Source organism: Myxocyprinus asiaticus, chromosome 1 (genome assembly GCF_019703515.2).
Source record: "Myxocyprinus asiaticus isolate MX2 ecotype Aquarium Trade chromosome 1, UBuf_Myxa_2, whole genome shotgun sequence".
In the NCBI taxonomy this organism is placed as follows: Eukaryota; Metazoa; Chordata; class Actinopteri; order Cypriniformes; family Catostomidae; genus Myxocyprinus; species Myxocyprinus asiaticus.
This window is the reverse complement of record NC_059344.1, coordinates 5,120,659-5,145,552: the sequence shown is the minus strand read 5'-3', so window position 1 is coordinate 5,145,552 and position 24,894 is coordinate 5,120,659. Positions and strand designations below refer to the sequence as shown.

Genomic DNA, 24,894 nt, shown 5'->3' with positions numbered 1-24,894 from the left:
CAGTAATAATTGCCTCTTCTAAAGAAGGTGGCAAAGCATGGTCCTCCAATGATTGTTTATAAACTCTTTGCAAATAAGGTGACATCAATTTGTCATAGACCTTATACAACTCGTTACAATTTTTTTTATGCTCTTCTATTCATGGATGGGAAGCATTTCCTAATCTAGTTTTTGAATTTGGAACTCTAAATCTATCTGTTCTGCTCTATTTCTCTTTCTTTGAGACACTTAAATAATCCATCCCCTTATACATGCTTTAAAAGTGTCCAAAAGTAACCCTGTTGAAGTGTCAGGCCTATCGTTGGTTTAAAAAATTGTCTTTTTTTCTTGACGTGAGTATTTACAGAAACTCGCATTTGTGAGTAATTGAGGATTTAACCTCAAGTTTCTCTGAGGCCTTTCCATATTGCCTAATCTTAAGGAAAGGGTTACCGGACAGTGGTCTGATATTTCACTGCACAAATATATGGCATAAATTTACCATCTACTACAAAATAGTCAGTTCCTGTGTAAACATTATGCACTTGAGGATGAAAAGAGTACTTTCACCAGCCGGGTTAAAAATTCTCCACACATCAACCATATTTGCATTACTAATATATGTATTTAAAAAGTTGCTGGAGTTGGAGGTGACCAGTCTTGTTTTTGAGGACCTATCTAAGTATGGATGTAAAACACAATTAAAGTTCCCCCCAATTATTAGTTTTGTATCTGAAATATCAGGTATTAAATCAAACACTCTTCTGCAAAAGTCAAATCAAATCAAATCACTTTTATTGTCACACAACCATATACACAAGTGCAATAGTGTGTGAAATTCTTGGGTGCTGTTCCGAGCAACATTGAAGTGGTGACGGTGATGAGACATATACTAATTTACAATAAACATCAGATTAACACAACACAATTTAAAGTCTAATATACACATAATTACACATAACACAATATACAAATAATAACATACAATGTACAGTATACAATACACACAATATAGAATACACATTATACAATAAAAAAAGTATATATAGTATATATAGAATGTACAGTAGGTTGTATTGTACTGTATTGACATTCAGGCTGTCGGTTGATAGTAAGTTGTTAAGAGAGAATATAATATAATAATAATATAATTTATGACAGTCCGGTGTGAGATATAAGACCAATAAAGTGCAGTGCAGATGTATTTTGATCGTTGGAGATCAAGAGTTCAAAAGTCTGATTGCTTGGGGAAGAAGCTATCATGAAGTCGGCTGGTGCGGGTCCTGATGCTGCGATACCACCTGCCTGATGGTAGCAGTGAGAGCAGCCCATGGTTCGCGTGGCTGGAGTCTCTGATGATCCTCCGAGCTTTTTTCACACACCGCCTGGTATATATGTCCTGGAGGGAGGGAAGCTCACCTCCGATGATGTGTCTGGCAGTTTGCACCACCCTTTGCAGTGCTTTGCGGTTTTGGGCGGTGCTATTGCCGTACCAGGTGGAGATGCAGCCAGTCAGGATGCTCTCTACAGTGCAGGTGTAGAACCTTGTGAGGATGTGGCGGTTCATTCCAAACTTCCTCAGCCATCTCAGGAAGAAGAGGCGCTGATGAGCCTTCTTCACAATGGCTTCAGTGTGGATGGACCATGTTAGTTCCTCAGTGATGTGGACACCCAGGAACTTGAAGCTGCTGACTCTCTCCACTGGTGCTCCATTGATGGTGATGGGACTGTGTTCTCTATTTCTTCTCCTGAAGTCCACCACAAGCTCCTTTGTCTTACGGACGTTGAGGGAGAGGTTGTGCTCCTGACACCAGTGTGTCAGAGTGTGCACCTCCTCTCTGTAGGCTGTTTCATCATTGTCAGTGATCAGACCTACCACCGTCATGTCATCAGCAAACTTAATGATGGCATTGGAGCTATGTGTTGCCACAGAGTCATGTGTGTACAGAGAGTAGGTTGAGAACATAGCCCTGCGGGGCTCCAGTGTTGAGGGTCAGTGATGAGATGTTGCTGCCTATTCTAACTACCTGCCGTCTGCTTGACAGGAAGTCCAGGATCCAGCTGCACATCGAGCTGTTTAAGCCCAGAGCCCAGAGTTTCTCATCAAGCTTGGAGGGCACTATGGTGTTGAATGCTGAGCTGTAGTCTACAAATAACATTCTCACATAAGTGTTCTTTTTTCCAGGTGGGATAGAGCAGTGTGTATTGTAGATGCAATGGCATCATCAGTGGAGCGGTTATTGCGGTAAGCAAACTGCAATGGGTCTAGTGAGAGAGGCAGCACAGAGCAGATATAATCTCTGATTAGTCTCTCAAAGCATTTGCTGATGATGGGGGTCAGAGCAACAGGACGCCAGTCATTTAAGCAAGTGATTTTGGATTGCTTTGGAACAGGCACAATGGTGGATGTTTTGAAGCATGTGGGGACTACAGACAAAGAGAGGGAAATGTTGAAAATGTCCGTAAAAACACCAGCCAGTTGGTTCGCACATGCTCTGATGACGCAGCCCGGAATGCCATCTGGACCCGCGGCTTTGTGGATATTCACCCGTCAGAAGGATCGGGTTACATCCGCTACAGAGATGGAGAGTGAACTAACCTCTGTAGCTTCGGCCGCGAGAGCTCTCTCCATGAGGGCGGTGTTATTTCCCTCAAAATGAGCATAAAAAGTATTTAGCTCATCCGGGAGAGAGGCAGCGGTGTTCATGGCGGATTTTTTATTCCCTTTAAAGTCCGTGATGATGTTATTTCCCTGCCACATGCTTCTAGAGTTGGTGGTGTTAAACTGTCCTTCAATCTTGTTCCTGTACTGACATTTTGCTGTTCTGTTCAGAGGGCATAACTGGCTTGTTTATGCTCCTCCACTTTCCCGGAATTAAAAGCGGAGGTCCGTGCATCAAGTGCCGTGCGAACATCGCAATTAATCCATGACTTCTGGTTCGGATAGATCCATATTGTTTTGGTCAGAACGATGTCCTCTACGCACTTTCTGATAAAACACGTTACGCTATCAGCGTAAAGCTCGATGTCGTCATCAGAGGCGGACCAGAACATCTCCCAGTCTGTGTGATCAAAACAGTCTTGTAGCGTAGATTCTGATTGGTCCAACCAGCACTGGATCGTTCTGAGGGTGGGTGCTTCCTGTTTCAGTTTCTGCCTGTAAGCGGGCAGAAGCAGAATGGAAGAGTGGTCCGATTTGCCAAATGGTGGGCGGGGGAGGGATTTGTAGCCATCCCGGAAGGGAGAGTAGCAATGGTCCAAAACCTGGTCCCCTCGTGTGATAAAACTAATGTGTTGGTGGTATTTTGGTGCAACTGATTTGAAACTGGCTTTATTAAAGTCTCCGGTCACAATGAACGTGACCTCAGGGTGCACGGTTTCCTGTTTGCTTATAATCCCATACAGTTCCTTGAGTGCCCGGTCTGTGTCTGCTTGTGGCAGGATGTACACAGCAGTGATAATGACCGCTGTGAATTCTCTCGGTAGCCAGAATGGTTGACACAGAAGCATGAGAAATTCCAGATCAGGAGAGCAGAAAGACTTGATAGAATGTAGTTCCTCTGATCACACCTGTATTTATTGATCATAAAACATACACCACCACCTCTGCTTTTACCTGAGAGGTCTTTCACTCTGTCCGCTCAGTGCACGGAGAACCCCGCGGGTTCAATGGCTGAGTCTGGAATCTCCGCAGACATCCAAGTTTCCGTAAGGCAGATAATGCAGCAGTCCCTCATCTCTCGTTGGAAAGAGATCTGCGCTTTCAGCTCGCAGAGCTTGTTATCCAGAGACTGAACATTTGCCAGTAGAATACTGGGTAGCGGGGGTCGATTTGCATGGCGTCTTACTCTGATGAGAACGCCGGCTCTGTTTCCCCTTTTCCTCCTGCGTTTCCATGGCCGGGCTGCCCAGACAAAGGGCTCCGCTGGTGTGTTTGTAAACAGCAGGTCGGCATTGAGGAATTTGAAGTCCGGTTCACGGTGTGTAACGGTGTGCTGTCATTTGGCCCATAAACATTAACTAATGTCAGAGGCACAGAGTGAAGTTCCCCATTTACTCTTACATATCTCCCCTACTTGTCTGAAAATGTGGATTAATGTTTAAATGGGACCCCTTTACGAATATGGATTGCTGCTCCTCTAGCTTTTGCAGAAAATTTTGAATGATATACTTGTCCGATCCATTTACACCTTATTCTAATCTGGGCATCTTTTTCAAATGCATCTCTTGTAGAAAAATTATATCAGATGACAATGATTTTAAGTGAGCTAAAACTTTTCCCCTCTTTACTGGTTAATTTACTCCCTTTACATACTCCCTGCATTAGTAAGCTTCTTGTCATTGTCCATAAACACTCTCAATCAAAAGTAATTTATCTAGCCTCATCCATGTAATTAAACAGCAGTAGTAATGACCACAGACAAATATAGCACGCACCCACCCTCCTCTTGAAAACCTCCACAATAACAGAACATGTCTAGCTGTTACAAAAACAGTGGTACAGCATGACTCACCACGAAGCAGATGGTAAAGAAAACATTTAACGAACAACAACAACAAAAACCATCCTCCGTATATTCCATCTCAGAGACCTCATATTAGTCCCACATAGGCTCTGCAGCCTGAATTAGACCTTACAAACAAGACAAAAGCATCTTTGACTCCCGATGCTGAAACTCTTTGTCTTTCCATTACTCATCCATTTCAAATTGTTCTATGGTGAACTTAAGAGCCTCGCTTGGGTCTGTGAACATTTTTGCATAAGTAATTTCTCCACAAACTCTCTCGCTCCTTGTCTGTTTTCCATTCCCTCACGCATGCCGGATATTCTTAGATTATGCCATTTAGAGTGCCTTTTCAGATCGATACATTTCTCAGTAAGTTCAGTGACTTCAGTAGACAAATTGTTGATTTGAGCATGAAGGGTTGCGACAGCATCTGATGATGTCGCGGCCTGCTTGAGGAGTTCAAGGGTTGCTCTATGGCTGTCTATAGTCGTTTGTAATGTGTTGAATTGTGTGTTTTCCTTTCAAGCAATGCAATCTCACCCCTTAGACTTTCTTTGACCTTCCTGTTCCTCGTGTCAATTGTGTTACATATTTCAGTTTTAACTCTATTGAGTTCTGCTCGGAGAGATTCATTCGCCTGAATAACAGGATCATTTACATGACATGACTCACTCTCGTCGGGAATGATTTCAGGGGAACCCAAGGCCTCACGCAGGCCCTCTCCTTTGAGGCCCTCTCCTTTTCCCCCAGTCTTTTTAAGGGCAATTTTACTGGTAAACTGGTATGGAGTCTGTATATAAATGTTAGCAAATCAGTTCAAGTGTCAGATTCAGTTGGTAGCCACTTCTTTTGTCTCATTTTCATGAAATTTTAATGAAATAGCAGGAGCTCCCAAAAAGCACGTCTCACCAAAAAGCACGTCTCACTCCATCGCTCATACCAGAAGTCTCCCCTGTTCTGTTAATTTAAATGTGCATCTCTGTGTCATCAACACCTATAGTGTTAACCAGGGAAAATATACAAGATGGTGCCACGGATGGCCGCCTTGGTGTGGAGCTGTCAATTCCTTTGTTGTTTTTGTTTGTTTGTCCTGTGTTTAGTTTATATTTTTTTCAAATAATTTTTTACCAGGGATGAACTGCTGAACATTCGGCAGCACACACCAGACAATCTTTTCCCAGTTTTGGACTATTCTGACATTTTGCTTAACATTTTAGTCAGAGGCGCAGCTGTGTTTTTCAAGCGTGCTATGAGACACAAGTGAGGGAACAGAGCCGGCACGCTGGTCAAGCTCCGACAGCGCGGCTTTCGAACAGCGCTGCCATGTATTCATCTAGCGAATCTCCGCTCTCTTCCTAAAAAACGGACGAAATACATCTCCTCACCCATACAAACAAGAACTTTTCAAACTCTGCTGCCTTGTGCTTCACAGAAACCTGGCTGAGTAAAGCCATTCCGAACAGCGCATTACATCCGCTGGGCTTCAGCTGTTCAGAGCGGATTGCTTTGCTGAGTTAACAGGGAAAATGAGAGACAGTGGAGCATGTTTTACATCAATGAAAGTTGCTGTACAGATGTAACAACATTAAAGAAGATGTGCTGTCCTAATTCGGAAGCGCTCTTTATCAACTGTAAGCCTTTCTACTCGCCGCAGGAGTTTTCCCCATTTATTCTGGTGAGTGTTTACATTCTCCACAAGCGTGTGTGAGCACAGAGCTGATCACAGCAGTACAGCAATACACGGACCCATTTATTATAATTCTCTGCGATTTTAACAGAGCCAACCTCACCTGTGAACTGCCAAAATACAGACAGCACATCACATGCCCCACCAGAGACAGAAATACACTGGATCACTGCTACACAACATAAAATGATGCATATCTACTAGGACTTATTTAACATTCAACAATGACAAACCATGGTTTACAGAAAAACTCAGTCAGCTTTGTCAGGCCAAAGAGGATGCTTACAGAAGTGGGGATATAATTTTGTACAATCAGGCCAAAAACACACTGACAAAGAGATTAGATTGGCTAAAAGAAGCTACTCTGAGAAGCTGAAAAACAAATTTTCAGCTAACGACCCTGCATCAGTGTGGAGAGGCCTGAAAGACACTACCAACTGCAAGACACCATCCCCCAACACTGTAGGGAATCAACAACTGGCTGACGACCTGAATGTGTTTTACTGTAGATTTGAAAAGCCCAGTCTCACACCCCACACACACTCTGAGCTTCACTTCACGCAAACACCAACACCTCCTGCAACCACCCTCCTCCTCCCTCCTGCTACTCAACCTGCAATTAAGATTTGTGAAGAGGATGTCTGCCTGGTATTCCAGAAACAAAAGACAAGGAAAGCACAGGGCCCAGATGGTGTTTCACCCACTTGTCTAAAAGTCTGTGCCAACCAGCTGGCCCCCATCTTCACACAGATCTTCAGCACATCACTGGAGCACTGTGAAGTTCCCAGCTGCTTCAAATGCTCCACCATCATCCCTGTCCCAAAGAAACCCAAGATCACAGGACTTAATGACTACAGACCGGTTGCTCTGACATCTGTGGTCACGAAGTCATTTGAGAGACAGGTGTTGGCCCACCTGAAGGACCTTTCTGGATCCCCTTCAATTTGCTTATCTAGCAAACAGGTCTGTGGATGATGCAGTCAACATGGGATTGACCAGGGACATATGCAAGGATCCTTTTTGACAATTTCAGTTTGGCTTTCAACACCATCATCCCAGCTATACTCCGGACTAAATTAACCCAACTCTCTGTTCCCACCTCTATCTGTCAGTGGATCACCAGCTTTCTGATGGACAGGCAGCAGCTAGTAAGAATGGGGAAATTCACTTCCAGCACCTGTATGATCAGCACTGGTGCCCCCCAGTGATGTGTGCTCTCCCCTCTACACTTCTCCCTGTACACAAATGACTGCACCACCAAGGACCCCTCTGTCAAGCTCCTGAAGTTTGCAGATGACACTACTGTCATTGGCCTAATCCAAGATGACAACGAGTCAGCATACAGAAGAGAGGTTGAACAGGTGGCTGTCTGGTGCAGTAAAAACAACCTGGAGCTGAACATGCTCAAAACAGTGGAGATGATTGTGGACTTCAGGAGGAACACCCCAACAATGAACAGCACTGTGGCAGCAGTGGAGTCATTCAGGTTCCTGGGCTCTACCATCTCACAGGACCTGAAGTGCGAGACCCACATTGACTCAATTGTGAAAAAGGCCCAGTAGAGGTTGTACTTCCTTCGCTAGTTGAGGAAGTTCAACCTGCCACAGGCGCTGCTAATTCAGTTCTACTTAGCAGTCATTGAGCCTCAGGTGTGGAAAGAGTACTGAAAAATAATACTCAAGTAAAAGTACTGTTACTTCTTAAAAAATGTAGTTTGAGTAGAGTAAAAGTACCTGTCCTAAAAACTACTCAAGTAAGAGTAAAAGAGTAGCTCATTTAAAAGTACTCATGGAGTAGTGAGTATTGAGTACTGAGTTGCAAAATTTATGCCCCTTTATAATAAAAACTCGATGCTGCAATTTAAAAATGTAGCACACATTACCGTAATTTACATTCCCTTCTATGGCTGTTTGCCAGAAAGAATAAAAAATATGTATTTTATAGGTGTTTGTGATTGACAACTTAAATACATCACTTATCTATGATACTGTAAACACTACATGAATCTGATTTAAAAAAATAAATAATAGGGCGACATGATTACAGAAATGAAAAGATGAAAAAGTTATTTTAAATATCATAATGTATGAAACAATTACATTCAAATCAGTTTATGTGTAGGGTCTAAATTTTCCTTAATTCCAACTGAGAGAGTTATTGTTGCGCATAAAACATGTTCAAAACAATGCAAGGAATGCAAAAAAAAAAAAAAAACACTAAAAAAGCAGGGTCACTTGGCACGTCTTCGCCCACACAATAGAGGCAGTACAGCAGTTGTTTGGTACATGGGCCACATTGGGCTTTAAAGGAATAATTCACACAAAAATGTGCTTTTTGGAGCATCAAAATATTGGCATCCATTCACTTGTATTGTATGGACCTACAGAGCTGAAATATTCTTCTGAAAATCTTAATTTGTGTTCTGAAGAAAGAAAGTCATACACATCTGGGATGGCATGAGGGTGAGTAAATGATGAGAGAATGTTCATTTTTGAGTGAACTATTTCTTTAAGTAGCACATGGGGGGACACATTGTCCTCCTTTTGAGACAAAATGTTCCACATTGATTTAGTTCTTATATCTTTTAAGCCCAGCAATAGTTGTTCTCATTCTAATGCATGATGCACAATTTTCTGAAGATTGTGACTGGTGGAATGTTCTGCTTGAAGTTCCCTGTCTGTCACTCACTCGATGTTGTGTCAATGTAGTGACACTAGGGGTCACACTTGGGAGCCCGAGACACCTCTGGTCTTTGATAAAAGGCCAATGAAAATTGGTGAGTGGTATTTGCATGCCACTCCCCTGAACATACGGGTATAAAAGGAGCTGGTATGCAACCACTCATTCAGATTTTCTCTTCGGAGCCGAACGGTCATGCTCACTGAGCTGGATTCCCACGACTGTTCATTCACCTCTGCTGGATCTGACGGCGCATTTCAGCGGCTTCTCCCTCCTCTGCACTGGTGCACTGCAGAGAATGCCCCTGGGCGCTTTGGAAGAAATAAAAGAGTATATTTCTCTAAAAGAGTATATATCTCTAAAAGAGCAGCACACACGAAACATCTTTTTAAAGACGCGTCTTTTTAAAGATGCCTTTCCTTTGTGTGTTATTCCTGGTTGCGCTCGTTATCTCTCGCCTTCTGACGATCACGATCACTGTCTTTCGTGTCTGGGCACTGCTCAGGCAGAGACAGCATTCGTGGATGGGTCATGTACTCATTGCGAAGAACATGTCCACGGCAATGATGCGGTCTCGGCTTACCTTCGTAAGAAAGCAAGCCACCCCAGAGGCTCCCCGCCTTGGTCCTTCTACCCACGGGTATGAGGCCAGCGCGGATAGCACTGGGGGCGATTTGGGGACCCCAATGGGACCACCTCCACCGGGTATCCCCCCACGGACCTCCCATTCTCCAGCATGCTTGTCTGCCCCAATCGGGCTTCCGGATGAGTCCGCCGGCTCGTCTCACGGCGAGTTCGACCTCTTATTCGGAGCCCGCGAAAGTGATGAGCTAGACCTGGTCGGCCCAGTCGGATAAAAGAAGGGGAAAAGAGGCCATGACTGGGCTAGCCTGTCTCTATCTTTTGGGTAGTCGACTTGTCCCCAAAGGGCCGTTCGACACTCGTAACTATGTTGGGGGAGGTTATGTGTCGGCCTGGTGCGCTGGCTATGAGGCACACAGTTGTCTGCCCATCACACACCACCAGTTCAGGTAACACAGTTCAGCCAGTTGCTGCGTTTTGTATAGGGACCCCTAGTGTCACTACATCGACACAACGTCGAGTGAGTGACAGATAGGGAACGTCATGGTTACTTGCGTAACCTCCATTCCCTGATGGAGGGAACGAGACGTTGTGTCCCTCCTGCCACAACGCTGAACTACCCGCTGAAATGGCCAGACCTAGTCTCGGCTCCTCAGCATAAAACTTGAATGAGTGGTTGCATACCAGCTCCTTTTATACCCATATGTTCAGGGGAGTGGCATGCAAATACCACTCGCCAATTTTCATTGGCCTTTTATCAAAGACAAGAGGTGTCTTGGGCTCCCAAATGTGACCTCTAGTGTCACTACATCGACACAACGTCTCGTTCCCTCCATCAGGGAATGGAGGTTACGCAAGTAACCATGACGTTTTGCTCTACAAAGGTTGATACTTTTCTATTACAAAAAACTTGATAAAGGATAAGCATAATTAAAAATTATTTTACCATCTCTATTTTCCTGGTAATTTATTATACAAATGAACACAATCTCCACATCAGTCAGTATTATAAAAAATGAACATCACTGTTTTGTTCTATTACATTAATACTTTTAAAGCTACTCAAGTTATTCAGCCAAAAGTAGTGTGTGGTTTTCTCGTTTCCTTGTAATTGTTGTTTGATTATGTACACTTCAAGTCCGACATTTTGATGCAAATACGCTTTTTGTCCCACTGTTTACGTTCACTTTAGACCAAACCAACTGCGTTTACATTAATGCCTCACCAAGACGGGCACTGACGGAATTATAAAGTGTATTTGACCATTTAGGCACGAACCCGCATTAGTGCTCAAACATTAGCTGCCTGTCAATCAAACGGCACGGAGCTACAGACGTCAGGAAATAAAAAGTCAATCTTTTATATTTCACCTAGATCAACCAACCAGTGGTTGTCTTGCTATCGCGATCGATGTAATGAACACCCCTGGTCTAGATGTAGAACATAGGCTAAGTATAGAGAATTACTCAAAAGTTTATAATCGATATCGAGGACATATCTTCTTCTTCTTTTTTTTTTTTTCAGATAAACATCAAGATTGTTTTATCGGCCAGCCCTATTGATACACTGCCTTAATCTCTCACATCAACCCAATAATCTCAGTGATAGAAAGCTAATTTACAGGCTACATTATAGACACACAGAATCTAGTAAGCAGAAATATGAAATTTACCTCGATATGTTTCTTCAAATTAGAGGCAGGATTAATGCTGATATCTGGCTTGAGCAAGTTAAACTCACATGACACAGTCAAGTAATTGGCATTTTTCACTGCGAAAAGCCCTTTCAGGTGTGGCCGTGATGTTCAGGTGTTGAAAATGTGTTTGAGGCATCCTCCATATCCATAACAGTTAGCGCCTGATCTGCAGCTGCCGTTCAAGTTTTTTATGTGTGATTTGATTTGACGGGAGTCACGAGACTCTCCCTAGCCAATCATGTTGATAGATTAAAATAGAATCAGGACAGGGAAGTAGCGAACACAGAGGGTGGGAAAATAGCGCATTAAAAGTACAGTTACAGCATTTAAAATGTACTCAAGTAAAAGTATACAATTTTAAAACTACTTAAAGTAAAATTCCTGGGAAAAACTACCTAATTACAGTATCGTGAGTATTTGTAATTCGTTACTTTACACCCTTGTCGAGTCTGTCCTCTGCACTTCAATAACTGTCTGGTTTGGTTCAGATATGAAATTGGACATCAGAAGACTACAAAGGACAGTTCAGACTGCTGAGTGGATTATTGGTTGCCCCCTGCCCTCCCTTCAAGGACTGTACACTTCCAGAGTGAGGAAAAGGGCTGGAAAAATCACTCTGAACCCCACTCACCCAGCCCGCTACCTTTTTCAACTGTTGCCTTCTGGCAAGTGCTACAGAGCACTGAGCACCAGAACTGTCAGGCACAGGAACAGATTTTTTCCCTCAGGCTATCCATCTCATGAACAGTTAAAACTGCCCCATTGAGCAATAACTATGTACAATACACAGCTTAGTCTATTTATATTTATCTAACATATCCAACCTCATCTGGCATTACATTTCTTTGCACTGTATAAAACAGATTTGTATTTGTACATACGTACTGTATATAGTGTAACACTTCTTAGTGGAAAGGAGGAGGCAAGAAGCAAGATTTCCTGGTTCAGGTAGGAGTTTTAATAATGCACTCTGACGCTTACAGTTCCACACTTGTCAGCTTCACAGGCAAACATTTACTCAAACACTTCCAGTTCATTACACTAGTAATACAATATAATGCAGCATTGTGGCCTTTCTTGCGCCAGTCTCTCTCTCCAGCTGCTGGCGGTGTGGCTCTTTTAAGCCACTCTCCCATGCTCACTGAAATTAGAGACAGGTGTTAGACATAATTTAGCTCAGGCGTAAGCGCCCTTACCGCTTTCTCTGTCTCCAGAGAGATGCTTGACCATGCCCCCGCTGCCACAATACACTATATGACCAAAAGTTTGTGGACACCATATGTGCTTGATGAAAATTTTATTTCAAATCCTTAGGGATCAATTTCCCCCTTTGCTGTAATAACAGCTTCCACTCTTTTGGGAAGGCTTTCCTTTATACTGTATGTAGTAACATGGCTGCAGGGATTTGCTCTCATTCAGACACAAGGCTATCAGTGAGGTTAGGAACTGATGTTGGTCGATGGGGCCTGACTTACAATTGCTGTTCCAGTTCACCCCAGAAGTGACCAGTGGGGTTCAGGTCTGGGCTTTGTGCAGGCCAGTCAATTTCTTCCACGCCAGACACAGTAAACCATTTCTTTATGGACCTCACTTTGTTCACAGGGGCATTGTCATGCTGGAACAGAAAAGGGCTATCCCCAAACAGTTGCCACAAATTTGGAAGCACACAAAGCCCAAGCCATTACATAAAAAAACATTAAGATTTTTCTTTACTGGATTTAATGGAGTAACCAAATGCGTTAATTAGAAGGGGGTGTCCACAAACCTTTGGCCATGTATTGCTTATATACAACAGTTCAATGAACAAGTAAATTATTATTATTTATTTTTTTTTTTTTGAAAAACTGAGTACGGTCATAAAAACGCATTTGTGCATGGAACTACTATCTTATGCAATGGATCAGAATCTGCCATTGCTGGATCAAAACAAATGATGCGTCCAAGCCTTCGTTAGTAATTCAAAAATGTCACTTCAGAAATAGTATCACGGCTTGTGCTGTTTCTACCAAGTTATTGGATAAACAAGGATGGATGTGTTTGTTTGTGTGTGTGTGTGTGTGTGTGTGTGTGAGAGAGAGAGAGAGAGAGAGAGAGAGAGAGAGAGAGAGAGAGAGAGATGGAGCACATGCGATCACCTGTTGCCACTCCCAAGCAGAGATGCTGTCAGCTTTCTGAAGATCAGCTTTCTCAGTGGAAAAATAGCCATCCAAGCAGGGTTATTTCTCCCTATTTTGCAGTAACCGGTGCGCAAGAGTCTTTTACTCTAGAAACCGCGATGTCCTCTGCCATTTTGTCCTCTCCAATGTGGACAGTCTGTTAAGATGTAAGCGCCTTGAGTTTGTGTAATTAATCAGTCTGTTGTGTCTCTCAGCTGTGATGAGACGTAATGCTGAAGTTGTTCGTTTAAAGCCATTAAAGCTATTTTCTAGCTTTAGTAGTGTAGTAGTAATACGAGCGATCACGTAGAGCTGTTGTATGTAAACACTGACTGACTGATGTGGGTTCACTTCACTTCATCAACTGGCTCATATTACACACAAAAATGATCTTTTGCCACCACCTGCTGGCTAACATATGTAATGTAAAAAAAAAAAAAAAAATACATGAAAAGAGACACACATTCAGTAGCTCTTAACACATATGCACTGCTCTTACACTTTAGTTTAGAACAGCACGAACACAAGCGGAGTGATACACACTGTGAAGCGTCCAAGTGCTGATGGTGTGAGACCATCAGTGCTCATGGAACGTCTCTCGTCCAATCAGATTCGAGGACCGGAACTAACTGTTGTGTGTGTGTGTGTGTGTGTGTATATATATGATATATATATATATATATATATATATATATATATATATATATATATATATATATATATATATATGTATATATATACAGTACTGTCCAAAAGTTTTAGGCACTTGTGAAAAATGTTGCATAGTGAGGATGTCTTCAAAAATAATGACATAAATAGTTTTCATTTATCACTTAATGTCATACAAAGTCCAGTATATATAAAAAAGCTAAATCAATATTCGATGTGACCACCTTTGCCTTTAAAACAGCACCAATTCTCCAAGGTACACCTGGACACATTTTTTCTTGGGTGTTGGCAGATAGGATGTTCCAAGCTTCTTGGAGAATTCACAACAGTTCTTCTATCTATTTATGCTGTCTCAATTGCTTCTGTCTCTTCATGTAATCCCAGACTGACTCGATGTTCAGTGGGGGGCTCTGTGGGGGCAATGCCATCTCTTGCAGAGCACTCTGTTCTTCTATTTTAATCTTTTCTATTTGCAAAAGTAATGTTTGTGAGTCTAAAATGTATTTTTCCTATTGACACACTAAAGCTGAAGATATAAATAACCATCTTAAGACAAATGCTTTTGTGAAACATCTTAAGTGCCTAACACTTTTGCGCAGTATATATACAGTACTGTGCAATAGTTTTAGGCACTTAAGATGATTCACAAAAACATTTGTCTTAAGATAGTATATATATATCTTCAGTCTTGTCTTATGTATTTCTATATGTACTTATTTTCTATTCACTTTTTTTATTCTATTTTTTATTATCTCTGTCTTGTTGTTGTATTGTTTCTCCATAGTAGATTACAATGATCTGAAAATAAGTTGGCAATTAAAAGAGTAGCCGAAAACAGTTAGTAGTTAAAAATTACTGTTAATGCTAAAATTGGGACATTTCACCATTGGTTATTGCGCCTGTATATTTCCATATATTTTACATTGTGGGGGCGGTGCTACGTGATCAATGGCACAGCCAAAGTAGGTATTACTGCAGCCCGGAGATCTCCAAACAGAAGTGGAAACTCCAGAAGAGGGGTTGAGCCAACTCCAAAAGGAGCCGACACTTCCACACACATTTAATTTCTCATCTGTGAATGATATCTAGCCAGCTTATTTGTAAACATATACTGATGATTTTATTTATTTTAACAGAACTTTATTGAAATTTTAAGATTACATTAATTTTCCCTTTATCTTCTATAGACATGTCTATTGCTTGCTTCTCCATGACAGAACCTGAAAGTAAAAACTGACCACGGATAATTTATGGTAATTTGTGCTACTGTGCCCCTTGTGGGAAGGCTGAGGATGTGCACATTGATTATTTCCTTTAATAACAACCCTAAATAATTTAAAAACAAAAATGGTTTGGGTGTGGGCCATTATTATTACACAGCTCATATTCACAACTTAATCGATGTGAAATCTAATTTACATGAGGCCGGAAATCACATTTGTATCCAAAAGATAATTTATCTACTCTGACCGGAACTCAAATCCCAAATTAAAGCTATAAAGGACATAAATAATTTTTTGCTGTTCAGAAAAATAAAGAAAAAAGGCTCAGGGTGAGACCCTAGATCATAGGTATTCTTAAGAATACCACATTAATATCAGTCATCATATTACAAAGTGAAAATGAAGTAAAGAGGAGCAGAATACTGTAGATCACCTTTATTTACAATCTCTAGTATTATTAGGGATTATACGGTTTCCAAAATCCTTCTTACAGAACATGAAGGATGGAAAGAGGTGACATATTGTGGTTTCAACAATATGTTTTCCCTTATGGGAGGAAACAATACTTTTCAAATATTGCTAGTCCAATTCTATATCATGCCTAAAGTGACAGGAATATTCTTTTAAAGTAAGCAGTTCATCTCAGCCTAGTTTGTGCTTTACAACTTGTACTAAGTTTCTTGCACTCTCTGACCGTAACATGAAAGTGAGCTATAAGGATACATTGAAAAAAATTAATAATAATAATAATAAAGCTTATAAAGTATCATCAATTTATAGATGCTATTTTGTTTTAAATGTAATTGTTTTTTAATCAGTCACAAATGATATATAATTGGTCACTTATTCAAAAAACATACATCTGATTTTATTTCAAACTTACAAAAAATGATTAAAGGCAATATGCATTCATAGTTACTATTACAAAATAAATTAAAGATGAATAAAATGTTATGAAATAATTTATTCTGTGTATTTTAGCCACTTCCTGTCAGCCTGCTGTGAAGGAGCATCATTTTAAGTAGTTGTATATTTATAGACTAGCCTACAAGCCATGCTAACTCTCTCTCTCTCTCTCTCTCTCACACACACACACACTCACATACATACTTACAAACACACATGCTCACACATAATCTCTCCATTGCAGATTTAAAGTATTTCCCTCTTCCCCATATTTTCAGATCTTCATTTTTTTCTGAATTGCAATATTGCACAAATGTAAATATGCAGAAATATATATACAGTTGCTCCAAAAAGTATTTAGACACTATTAAAATTATATGAATGTCTTCAAAAGTTTTCAAATTTTTAATATTAAAACAAAACAAAATTGTATGAATGTCTTTGCATTGTATGGCAAATTATCAAACAGTTTATTTTGGCACTTACTTTAAAGAAATATAGCACAAAAACTTTTAAATGCAAAAGATATAGATATTTTAGATAAAGTAACATTTGCAGGTTACCACTTTAAGTAGCAATTTCTTCCTCTAACCCTTAAAATTAGGTTTAAGTAATCTAAAGAATCCAGGTTGACTCAGTATAATAGTAATAGTAATTTTTAACTTGAATCAAAGCAGTTCATTTAAAATTTACCTCATGAAGTACATTTTTAGAGTACATTCGCTAAAGATCATCTTGACAGCAGTTGCAAGTACTTCACAAAAAGTGAAGTTAGTTCTGAGAAAGCTCTAGAATAATTTGTTTGCAGATTCCACTTGCTTTGATATTTTGTATGTACTGCAGTGACATTCAGCCATTTCTAAAGCCTAAGCCTGTCCAAGTACTCTAATGGGCCACTCTATTTTGGTGTTGGGTTCATTAAGCAATTGTAGCTCTTCAACCAATTTCAGACAGCAAATGATACAGCCAGACAGCATCCTTACAACAGGAGTACTGTGATGATGCCTGAGAGGATAACCAGAGCAGCTGAAAAGACAAGAGAAAAACAAAGGTTATTTAATATCATTGTCTTCTCTTAATCCATTTTCCTCAGTTGAATAACTCTCCTATACCCATGTGGAAAGGGCTGTTCATTATTCATCATTGTCCATACCAAACAGATGCCATCCCCTATTGGCTTCATAATATGCCACAGGTCTTTACATTAAAGCTTAAATCCCATTTACCAACTACAGAGGTGACATAATGCAGAAAAGCTGCTCAAGGAAAAGTCAGTGATGGAGATCTTATCCTAGCTAAAATAAATTGCACTGATGTGGGTGTTTTTACCCTGAGATGCAGCATGGCACCCTGCATTGCTCCCCCCTGTAGGTTTTGCTGTAGTAGTCGTATTAGAGCTTGCAGTCCCATTTGTAGTGGTTGTAATTATTCCAACGTCTGTGCTGTTAGAGTTGGTTAGATCAACTGATGCATTTGTGGACAGTCGGGTGACTGGAGACCCCAGAGTACCTTAGAAAAAGAGTAGAAGTAAAAACAAATCATTTTAGTTTAGTTAACAAATAAAATATTTAGTCTTTGAATCGTAGTGTTGCACTCACCATTTGTAATGCTGCCTGTGAAGAAGAAGACAAAAGTGCCTGTGTTTGCTGCACGGGTTACGCTGCTGAGACCTGGAGCTACGAAAATGCACTGAATCTTTGTGTTGTTCACAGAGCCACTGAAATTTCCAGAGATGAACTAAAAAACAAAATTCATTCCATTTAGTAATACATTTTATTATACACAGGTGTATTACTGGGTCATAAGATAAATATGGAAGCATATTAAAGTGTCATGAAGGCCCCTGTTTCTGCACAGGTCAGTTCTCACCACATTTTTTAAAAATGCTAAAAAGTGGTGTGTGGAAAGCAGTGTGTGGGGCAAGGGAAGGGGGAGAGAGTGTCTGGGTTATGTTTATATGAATAAAGGAATAGGGAAAGTACAGTATTCAGCACGGCTCTTGGCAGGGAAATGCACAAAGAACAGTCAATTTGTGATATTCAAGTAATGTTTTTAATAGTCGACTAGCTGGTGCATTATGATTACTCGATTAGTCGATTACTTGTGCACATCCATAATAGCTGCAGTACACAGCGTCTTGTTCCCTTATTCAGGGAACTGGCATTATATACATGACCAGAACGTTCCTTTTTGTTGTGGTCACTTCGAATCTGTGTTAGTAGCTGACGCTATGGGAACAGAATGCCACAGAGTAATACTACTGGTTGCTGTCACAACAAAGTTATCCCTAGCCAATTTAGGGTAATTAAAACCCTGAACAAAACTCAAGGTGCCTCAACCTGCTGCACAGCAAACACTTTGGAAACAAGGGGATACACATCCAGACTATAACATCTGGCAAAAATAAGAGGTGTTTCCCAACCAGCAGCAACACAAATGTATTCCAAACCTACACCCTTAACCTAAGCCCATAAGGAAGCCATGCCCCTTGTTGAATGGGCCCTGAGGCCTAAAGTATACTTCGGTCAGAATACAGGATGCGTGACGCATATCTCGTCATCAGCAGAGTGCTCGAGCACTGAACGTGCGCAGCCCAATTTTTCTAACCGCATGTCTTTGAATACACAGAATGCGCATGTGCCTGGAATTATTTGCACTAAAGTAGGCCCACAAGGTGGTGAAACTCACATTTGAGCTGTTGCTGTCATGAAGAAGTACTAGGAGAAGATGTAATCGCCAGTAAACAACAGGAGATGAAGGTAGAAACAACAGCAGTGGATGTGCACGTCAAGAACACATGTGTAAGAAGATCCCTGCATTTGTATAACTCCAGTCTGAAGGACAATAAAGACATCTTTATAGGTCTAAACTCCTGAAGAGAAATACGGTGTCTCATAGTAGTCTTAGCGTGCATGCGCCAAACGCCTGTGTATGGCGGCAACAGTCATATGGAGTATAATTTGACAGGCTCGCACTCGACTGTACGCATACGCTGAGCGTTCACGTCAAAATCGAAGTGTATTTTGGGCTTAATTCCCAGCTGACAATGCACTTTAGCTCATTATATGCTTGCGTGATCATCTCCACAACCCAGTCTCTGGGAAAGTCTCTGTTTGGAAACGTTGCTCGCCTAAAGAGATAAATCATTGAGCCAACTTACATAAGCAATCAACATAGATCTTTATGGTTCTGACAGGGCACAGCTGATGCAAACGTGCACCCTCATCTGACTAAAAGGGAGGAGTGCAAAAGGCCTGCAAAGGTATCACTTGCAACTGAAAAGGGGTGAAGGTACTTTGGGCACTTTACTGAGCCGCCACTGAAGCAACACTTTGAAGCAACATTGCGGATGCTAGATTGCCCCTTAAACTTAAGAAAGTAGATCTCTCTCCCGTCCAACAATGCAATTAGGTCAGGAAACAAGTGTTTCAGAGAGAAGGCTTTCTAAAAAAAGTCTTACTGTGTTATCTTGAGTCAGTATGCTATTGTTGAGTGTGGCCCGGATGAACTTCGCTGTACCATTGTTGTTGGCACAAGAATAGACGGTGTCACCATCACCCTACGAAAAGGAAAGGAAAATTAGTTTGAGAAAACAAATATTAAATGTGGACATGTTTGGAAATTGTATTAGATATTTTCAGACCTCCTTGTTGTCTCGAGAGAGGCTGACTGCAATGTAACCACTCGAATCTCCGCTGAGCTCAAAAGTGAGGTTGTTTGCATTTCCACTCACTGCTCTCGTGGACACGAAAAAACAGCTACCGGAGATAGATGGATCACAGCTGACAGGGGAGGAAAAGCATGCCCGATCCTTCTTGCAGTTGGCCTTGTTGACCGTGGCCTGCAACATTTGTTCATATTAGCACTGAATGTAATGCTTAAATTCAAACAAATCTTTTAACATGTAAATATATGTTCAGAGTAAAACTTTTAATATAAATAACTGAAGTAATTCACCATTTCACATGTAGCAACAGTTTGATCTTTTTATCAGACTCACCGGTCTCTTCACACTTCAGTGGTTTACATGAAATACTTTTGGTAATTTGCAATGTGACATGCTGTAGCCCTAGAATAACATTTAGCTATTTTGCATTTTGCTATTTTTTCTGTGTCCTTTATATTCATTCAGAGACTATATAAACTGCAGGACCATAATGAACTACTGAAGGCAAAAAGGTGATAAAAAATGGTGACCAGTTACAAGACCTATGATATTCACCTACATTCAGATACTCTCTTACACATTCACATAGATTTCAACATCTTGATTTGGATTAAAAAAGTTTTTAAAGAAACTTTCACTTGAGCAATCAAGTTTTAAACAGGAAAAAATTATTGGCTCACTAGTGACATGTTGTTGTTGTTGTTGGCCACGTTGTTAGGTCCTATCTGGGTCATGTTGGGAGAGCCCGTTTGCGTTGAGTTGCTGGTGTTGTTGAGAGGACCCATTTGCGTTAAGTTGCCCGTCATGTTGAGAGGGCCCATTTGTGTTAAGTTACCCGTCATGTTGAGAGGGCCCATTTGCGTCAAGTTGCCCGTCATGTTGTGAGGGCCCATTTGCGTCAAGTTGCCCGTCATGTTGAGAGGGCCCATTTGTGTTAAGTTACCCGTCATGTTGAGAGGGCCCATTTGCGTCAAGTTGCCCGTCATGTTGAGAGGGCCCATTTGCGTCAAGTTGCCCGTCATGTTGAGAGGGCCCATTTGCGTCAAGTTGCCCGTCATGTTGAGAGGGCCCATTTGCGTCAAGTTGCCCGTCATGTTGTGAGGGCCCATTTGCGTCAAGTTGCCCGTCATGTTGCTAAAAGATGTCGAACTGTTGCTTACTGTGGAGTTGTTATCGTTTGTTGAATTTTGCCCCACTACTCCATGCATCATGCATGCCATCGCCAGGACAGCCACACAGAGCCATTTACTCTCCATTTTCTCTCTTGTGCACTTGGAGTCTGATTTATGTTACCTAAAATGAAAATATACAAAATTAAAGCAATTCAGTTTGTATAGTAAAAAGTCCAGTTGAAGAAACAAAGCTGTGGCTAGAATGGTTGCAGATGTTCAAAAAACTAAAATTTGAAAAATCTAATCGCTATTGGGGACAACTGGAACACTTTAATTGTGTCCATGTTTGTGAGACTTAGATTAGTATAATTACTGACTGGTTGTTAATATGAAAATTCTTAACTTTATATTATGTGTCTTTAAATAAAGGTGTACTTATAATGTACATATGTGTTGTTGCATTGTACTTACATTTAAAGTGCCTGCTTTTAAAAACCCTACCTTACCCTAAACCCTAACCACAACCCCAACCTTACCCTAACTTCTCTTGAATAGTTGAGAATGAAACAGTACTTACTGTACATAATTAACAAATTAGTATTAGTACTATTATTTGAATTGAAATTGGTATAGAGGGTCATCAAATTTCACTGCCAAGTACTGATATTTTGGTATCGTGACAACACTGCTTACATACAGTATACTGTATATTGTGCATGGTAGATCTTTATTAACATTATGAAAAAGTAGATATTATTCCTTAAGTGTGAGTAACCCTATTTTGATTGCTCAAGATTCACTTTAATTTCACTTTTGCATAATTCCACATTTGTTTGGCTGCTACAGGTAAATATACAAATACAAGTAATACACCCCACTGTGCAGGGAGGAGATATTAAAATGAGCTGTTGAGAATTCAGCTACACACAGAAACTTCATGCAGATGTGACCAAAATAAAAGCTCAACGATTTAGAACGTTTTGGCTAAAAAAAAAAAAAAAAAAAACATTGGCTCTGTGTAAATGGAATAAAATGTTATTCTTGTTATTATTGTTAAATGTTTAGTTTTTTAGTACTGTGGAAACTTGTAAATGGCATGCATTATGATATGAATAATGAGTTGAATGAGTTGAATAAAATAAAAAAAAAGGGGTTAGGCTCAGTGCAAGATCTGCCCCACCTATATCTTTGGTCACCAGCCACTTCTGCTGATTTGTCACTCATATTAAAGGAATATTCCGGGTTCAGTACAAGCTAAGCTCAATTGACAGCATTTGTAGCATAATATTGATTACAACAAAAATTAATTTAGTCACATCCCTCCTTTTCTTAAAAAAGCATCTGGGTTCCAGTGAGGCACTTACAATGGAAGTGAATGAGGGCCAATGTTTTATGTTAAAATACTCACTGTTTCAAAAATACGTAAAATCACAAGACGTAAACATGATGTGTGTAAACATTAGTTTAGTGTGTCAATCATCTACAAAGCTTTTCTGTGTAAAGTTATAGCCAGTTTTACAACCTCTTTGCCATGACGATGTAATGTCAACAAACCCTAAAATGACTATTTAAACAACTTTACGGCTAAAATAATACATGCATTTTAACAGAAGAATAAATGTAAGTGCTTTTATACAATTTTAAGCTTCACATTTCTGCTTTTAAACCCTCAAAAAATTGGCCACATTCACTTTCACTGTAAGTGCCTCACTGTAACCCAGATTTTTGCTTTTTTTAAAGAAAAGGAGGGACGAGTCTAAATTAATTTTTGTGGTAATCAACATTATGCCTCAAATGCTGTCGATTGAGCCTTGTATTGAACCCGGAATATTCCTTTAACAGTTCTATCATTGCCCCCCGTCTGTTATCAGATCGGATAACAACTTGCTGATCAAAACCCAATTTAAAGCAAACCGTTAAGAATATTTTTTAACTATTTCAAATACAATATTACGGACACAATCAAAGAACTTTTATGGGTTCTAATACCGCATGATGATTTTTGGTCATGAATATTCGTATGTGAATGTTTATGTAAATATATACACAGGGTTGGGGAGTAACGAAATACTTGTAATGGGATTACGTATTTAAAATACAAAATATAAGTAACTCTATTCCACTACAGTTACAATTTAAATAATTGGTAATTAGAATACAGTTATATTCAAAATATATTTTGATTACTGAAGAGATTACTTTGCATTTTATTCATTTAATATTTAGTCCTTTCTGATGGAAAACATTTATACATATAAATGATGTGATCCAAAGTGCATTTGAACAGCGGTGAAACACTTTCTTATGATGTGTTACATTCATACGAGCAGACAGAGAAGTACGTTTGAAGTAAGTTTGGAGCAGAAGAAATAGAAATAAACCTTATGTAAATTGTCAGCTTTACGCTAAGCTAAAATGCTATTTCTAGCCATTTTACATGCACATGTTACCAGACACGATCATATTTTTTTATCAAGAAAACACATTGGATCATAATTTCTTTATTTCTAGTAAGACCTTTTGATATTAGGGCAAAAATCGTATTCTTGATAATAATTTTTGTATTGTTTTCCTGTAAAAATATCTAAAAATCCTTAAAACAAGATCACTTAGATTTATCTTGTTTTAGAAACAACACTGCATAAGATATTTATGTTTTTCAGAGAATGTATTTTTAACATGTGTATTTTGTCTTACTGTACTGACAGAGTTTTTATAGTCAAAACAAGTGAAAAAATCTACCAGTGCTGAAGAAGTAATCCAAAGAATTTAGAAAACATTACTGAGCTTGAGTAATCTAACGGAATATGTTACAAATGACATTTTACAGCATGTATTCTGCAATCTGTAGTGGAATACATTTCAAAAGTAACCCTCCCAACCCTGTATATACATCAAAGTTATCAACACAATTAAAAAAGTTATCCGTTTATAATGGGTTTCACCTTACTTTACATACACTCAAAATAATAATGATATTAATTATAATAATTATATACAGTATATACCTTTCAAATTGAATTGTAAGGTAATCTTTAACCAAATTAAATTGATCAAATTAAAAATTCTTCAAATTATTATTAAATACATTTAGTTAAAAATGACTTAAATGTAAACAAAATGGGTAATGAACAGTGTCCGAATAAATCATGAAAAGTAACAAAGTATTCCTTACTTTTGCTCAGGTGAGTATCCTTATGACTTCTTTGAGTATGAAGTGTGGAGACATCAGTGTTGGTTGTGCCTTTAATCACTTGCATCCAGGGTGGGAACCAAAGAACTGGACATACCGGTTTCAGCTGTATTTTTCTCTACTTTTTCCCTGCCCTTTATGACACTGTTAGTTGCACCTTAAACTCAAAAGCTTTATCTCCCACTAAGGGAGGAGGAACACTCCCTTTGAAACAATAATGTAACTCCTGTTCTTATTTACCACTGAACAATTAACTCAAAATAGAACAGGTGGTTTGGTTATGCTGGAGTGAGCATGGTATAATAACTGGAAACATGATATCGTCAGCATCACTTGTGACGAACTTTTGTCATTAATGTTCCAGAAAGCAAAATATTTTTCCCTTTGAAAATTAACATGGTAGCCCCTATGTGGTAAATACTAGTATTAACACTGTCAAAGAGTAGCATAGTAATAACAAGATTATTCTAAAAGCCTGTTAGGAGTTCAAAAACTCATTTGAAATGAATTGCAGTAATAAAAAGTTTTTAGCATGACACATTTTTGTAGGGGTTAGAGCACCATGTCAGATTTGATACATGTTCTTGTCCTCTAACCTCGGCAACCTTGATCCTCTATTCTAACTCTTCATCAAATAATTACTTTGGGTGAGGTTTACACATCAGCTGATCTGTTTCATATTCATCAAATAAAGAAATTAAAAGTAAAACATTACTTTAAAAGTCAGATAATTAAAAGAATTTTAGCATCTTACATGAATTTTTTAAAAGCAACAAAATAGGACATTGCTAGTCCTATTTTTTATGTTATTTTTGTTTTATTATTATTATTTTTTCC

General features: G+C 39.7%; 1 protein-coding gene across 1 annotated transcript; it reads right to left on the bottom strand.

Annotated features, from left to right (window-relative positions):
• Window positions 1-16,471: 16,471 nt before the first annotated feature.
• On the bottom strand, window positions 16,472-24,185 carry LOC127441968 (asparagine-rich protein-like). The gene is made up of 7 exons (XM_051699580.1): window positions 24,040-24,185; window positions 20,433-21,045; window positions 19,729-19,926; window positions 19,546-19,644; window positions 17,684-17,822; window positions 17,415-17,594; window positions 16,472-17,111 (listed from the first exon to the last, which is right to left on the bottom strand). The coding sequence occupies exons 2-7, from the start codon at window positions 21,006-21,008 to the stop codon at window positions 17,065-17,067; spliced, it is 1,239 nt and encodes a 412-aa protein (XP_051555540.1). The 5' UTR covers window positions 21,009-21,045; window positions 24,040-24,185; the 3' UTR covers window positions 16,472-17,064.
• Between the last annotated feature and the right edge of the window lie 709 nt (window positions 24,186-24,894).

Excerpts from the sequence above, each read along its gene's own strand:
- LOC127441968 (XM_051699580.1), bottom strand. The coding sequence starts at position 21,008 with ATGGAGAGTAAATGGCTCTGTGTGGCTGTCCTGGCGATGGCATGCATG. Across the intron at positions 19,927-20,432 it reads ACAACAACAACATGTCACTA|GCCACGGTCAACAAGGCCAA; the intron begins GTGAGCCAATAA and ends CAAATGTTGCAG. Across the intron at positions 17,112-17,414 it reads GTGCCATGCTGCATCTCAGG|CTGCTCTGGTTATCCTCTCA; the intron begins GTAAAAACACCC and ends TTGTCTTTTCAG.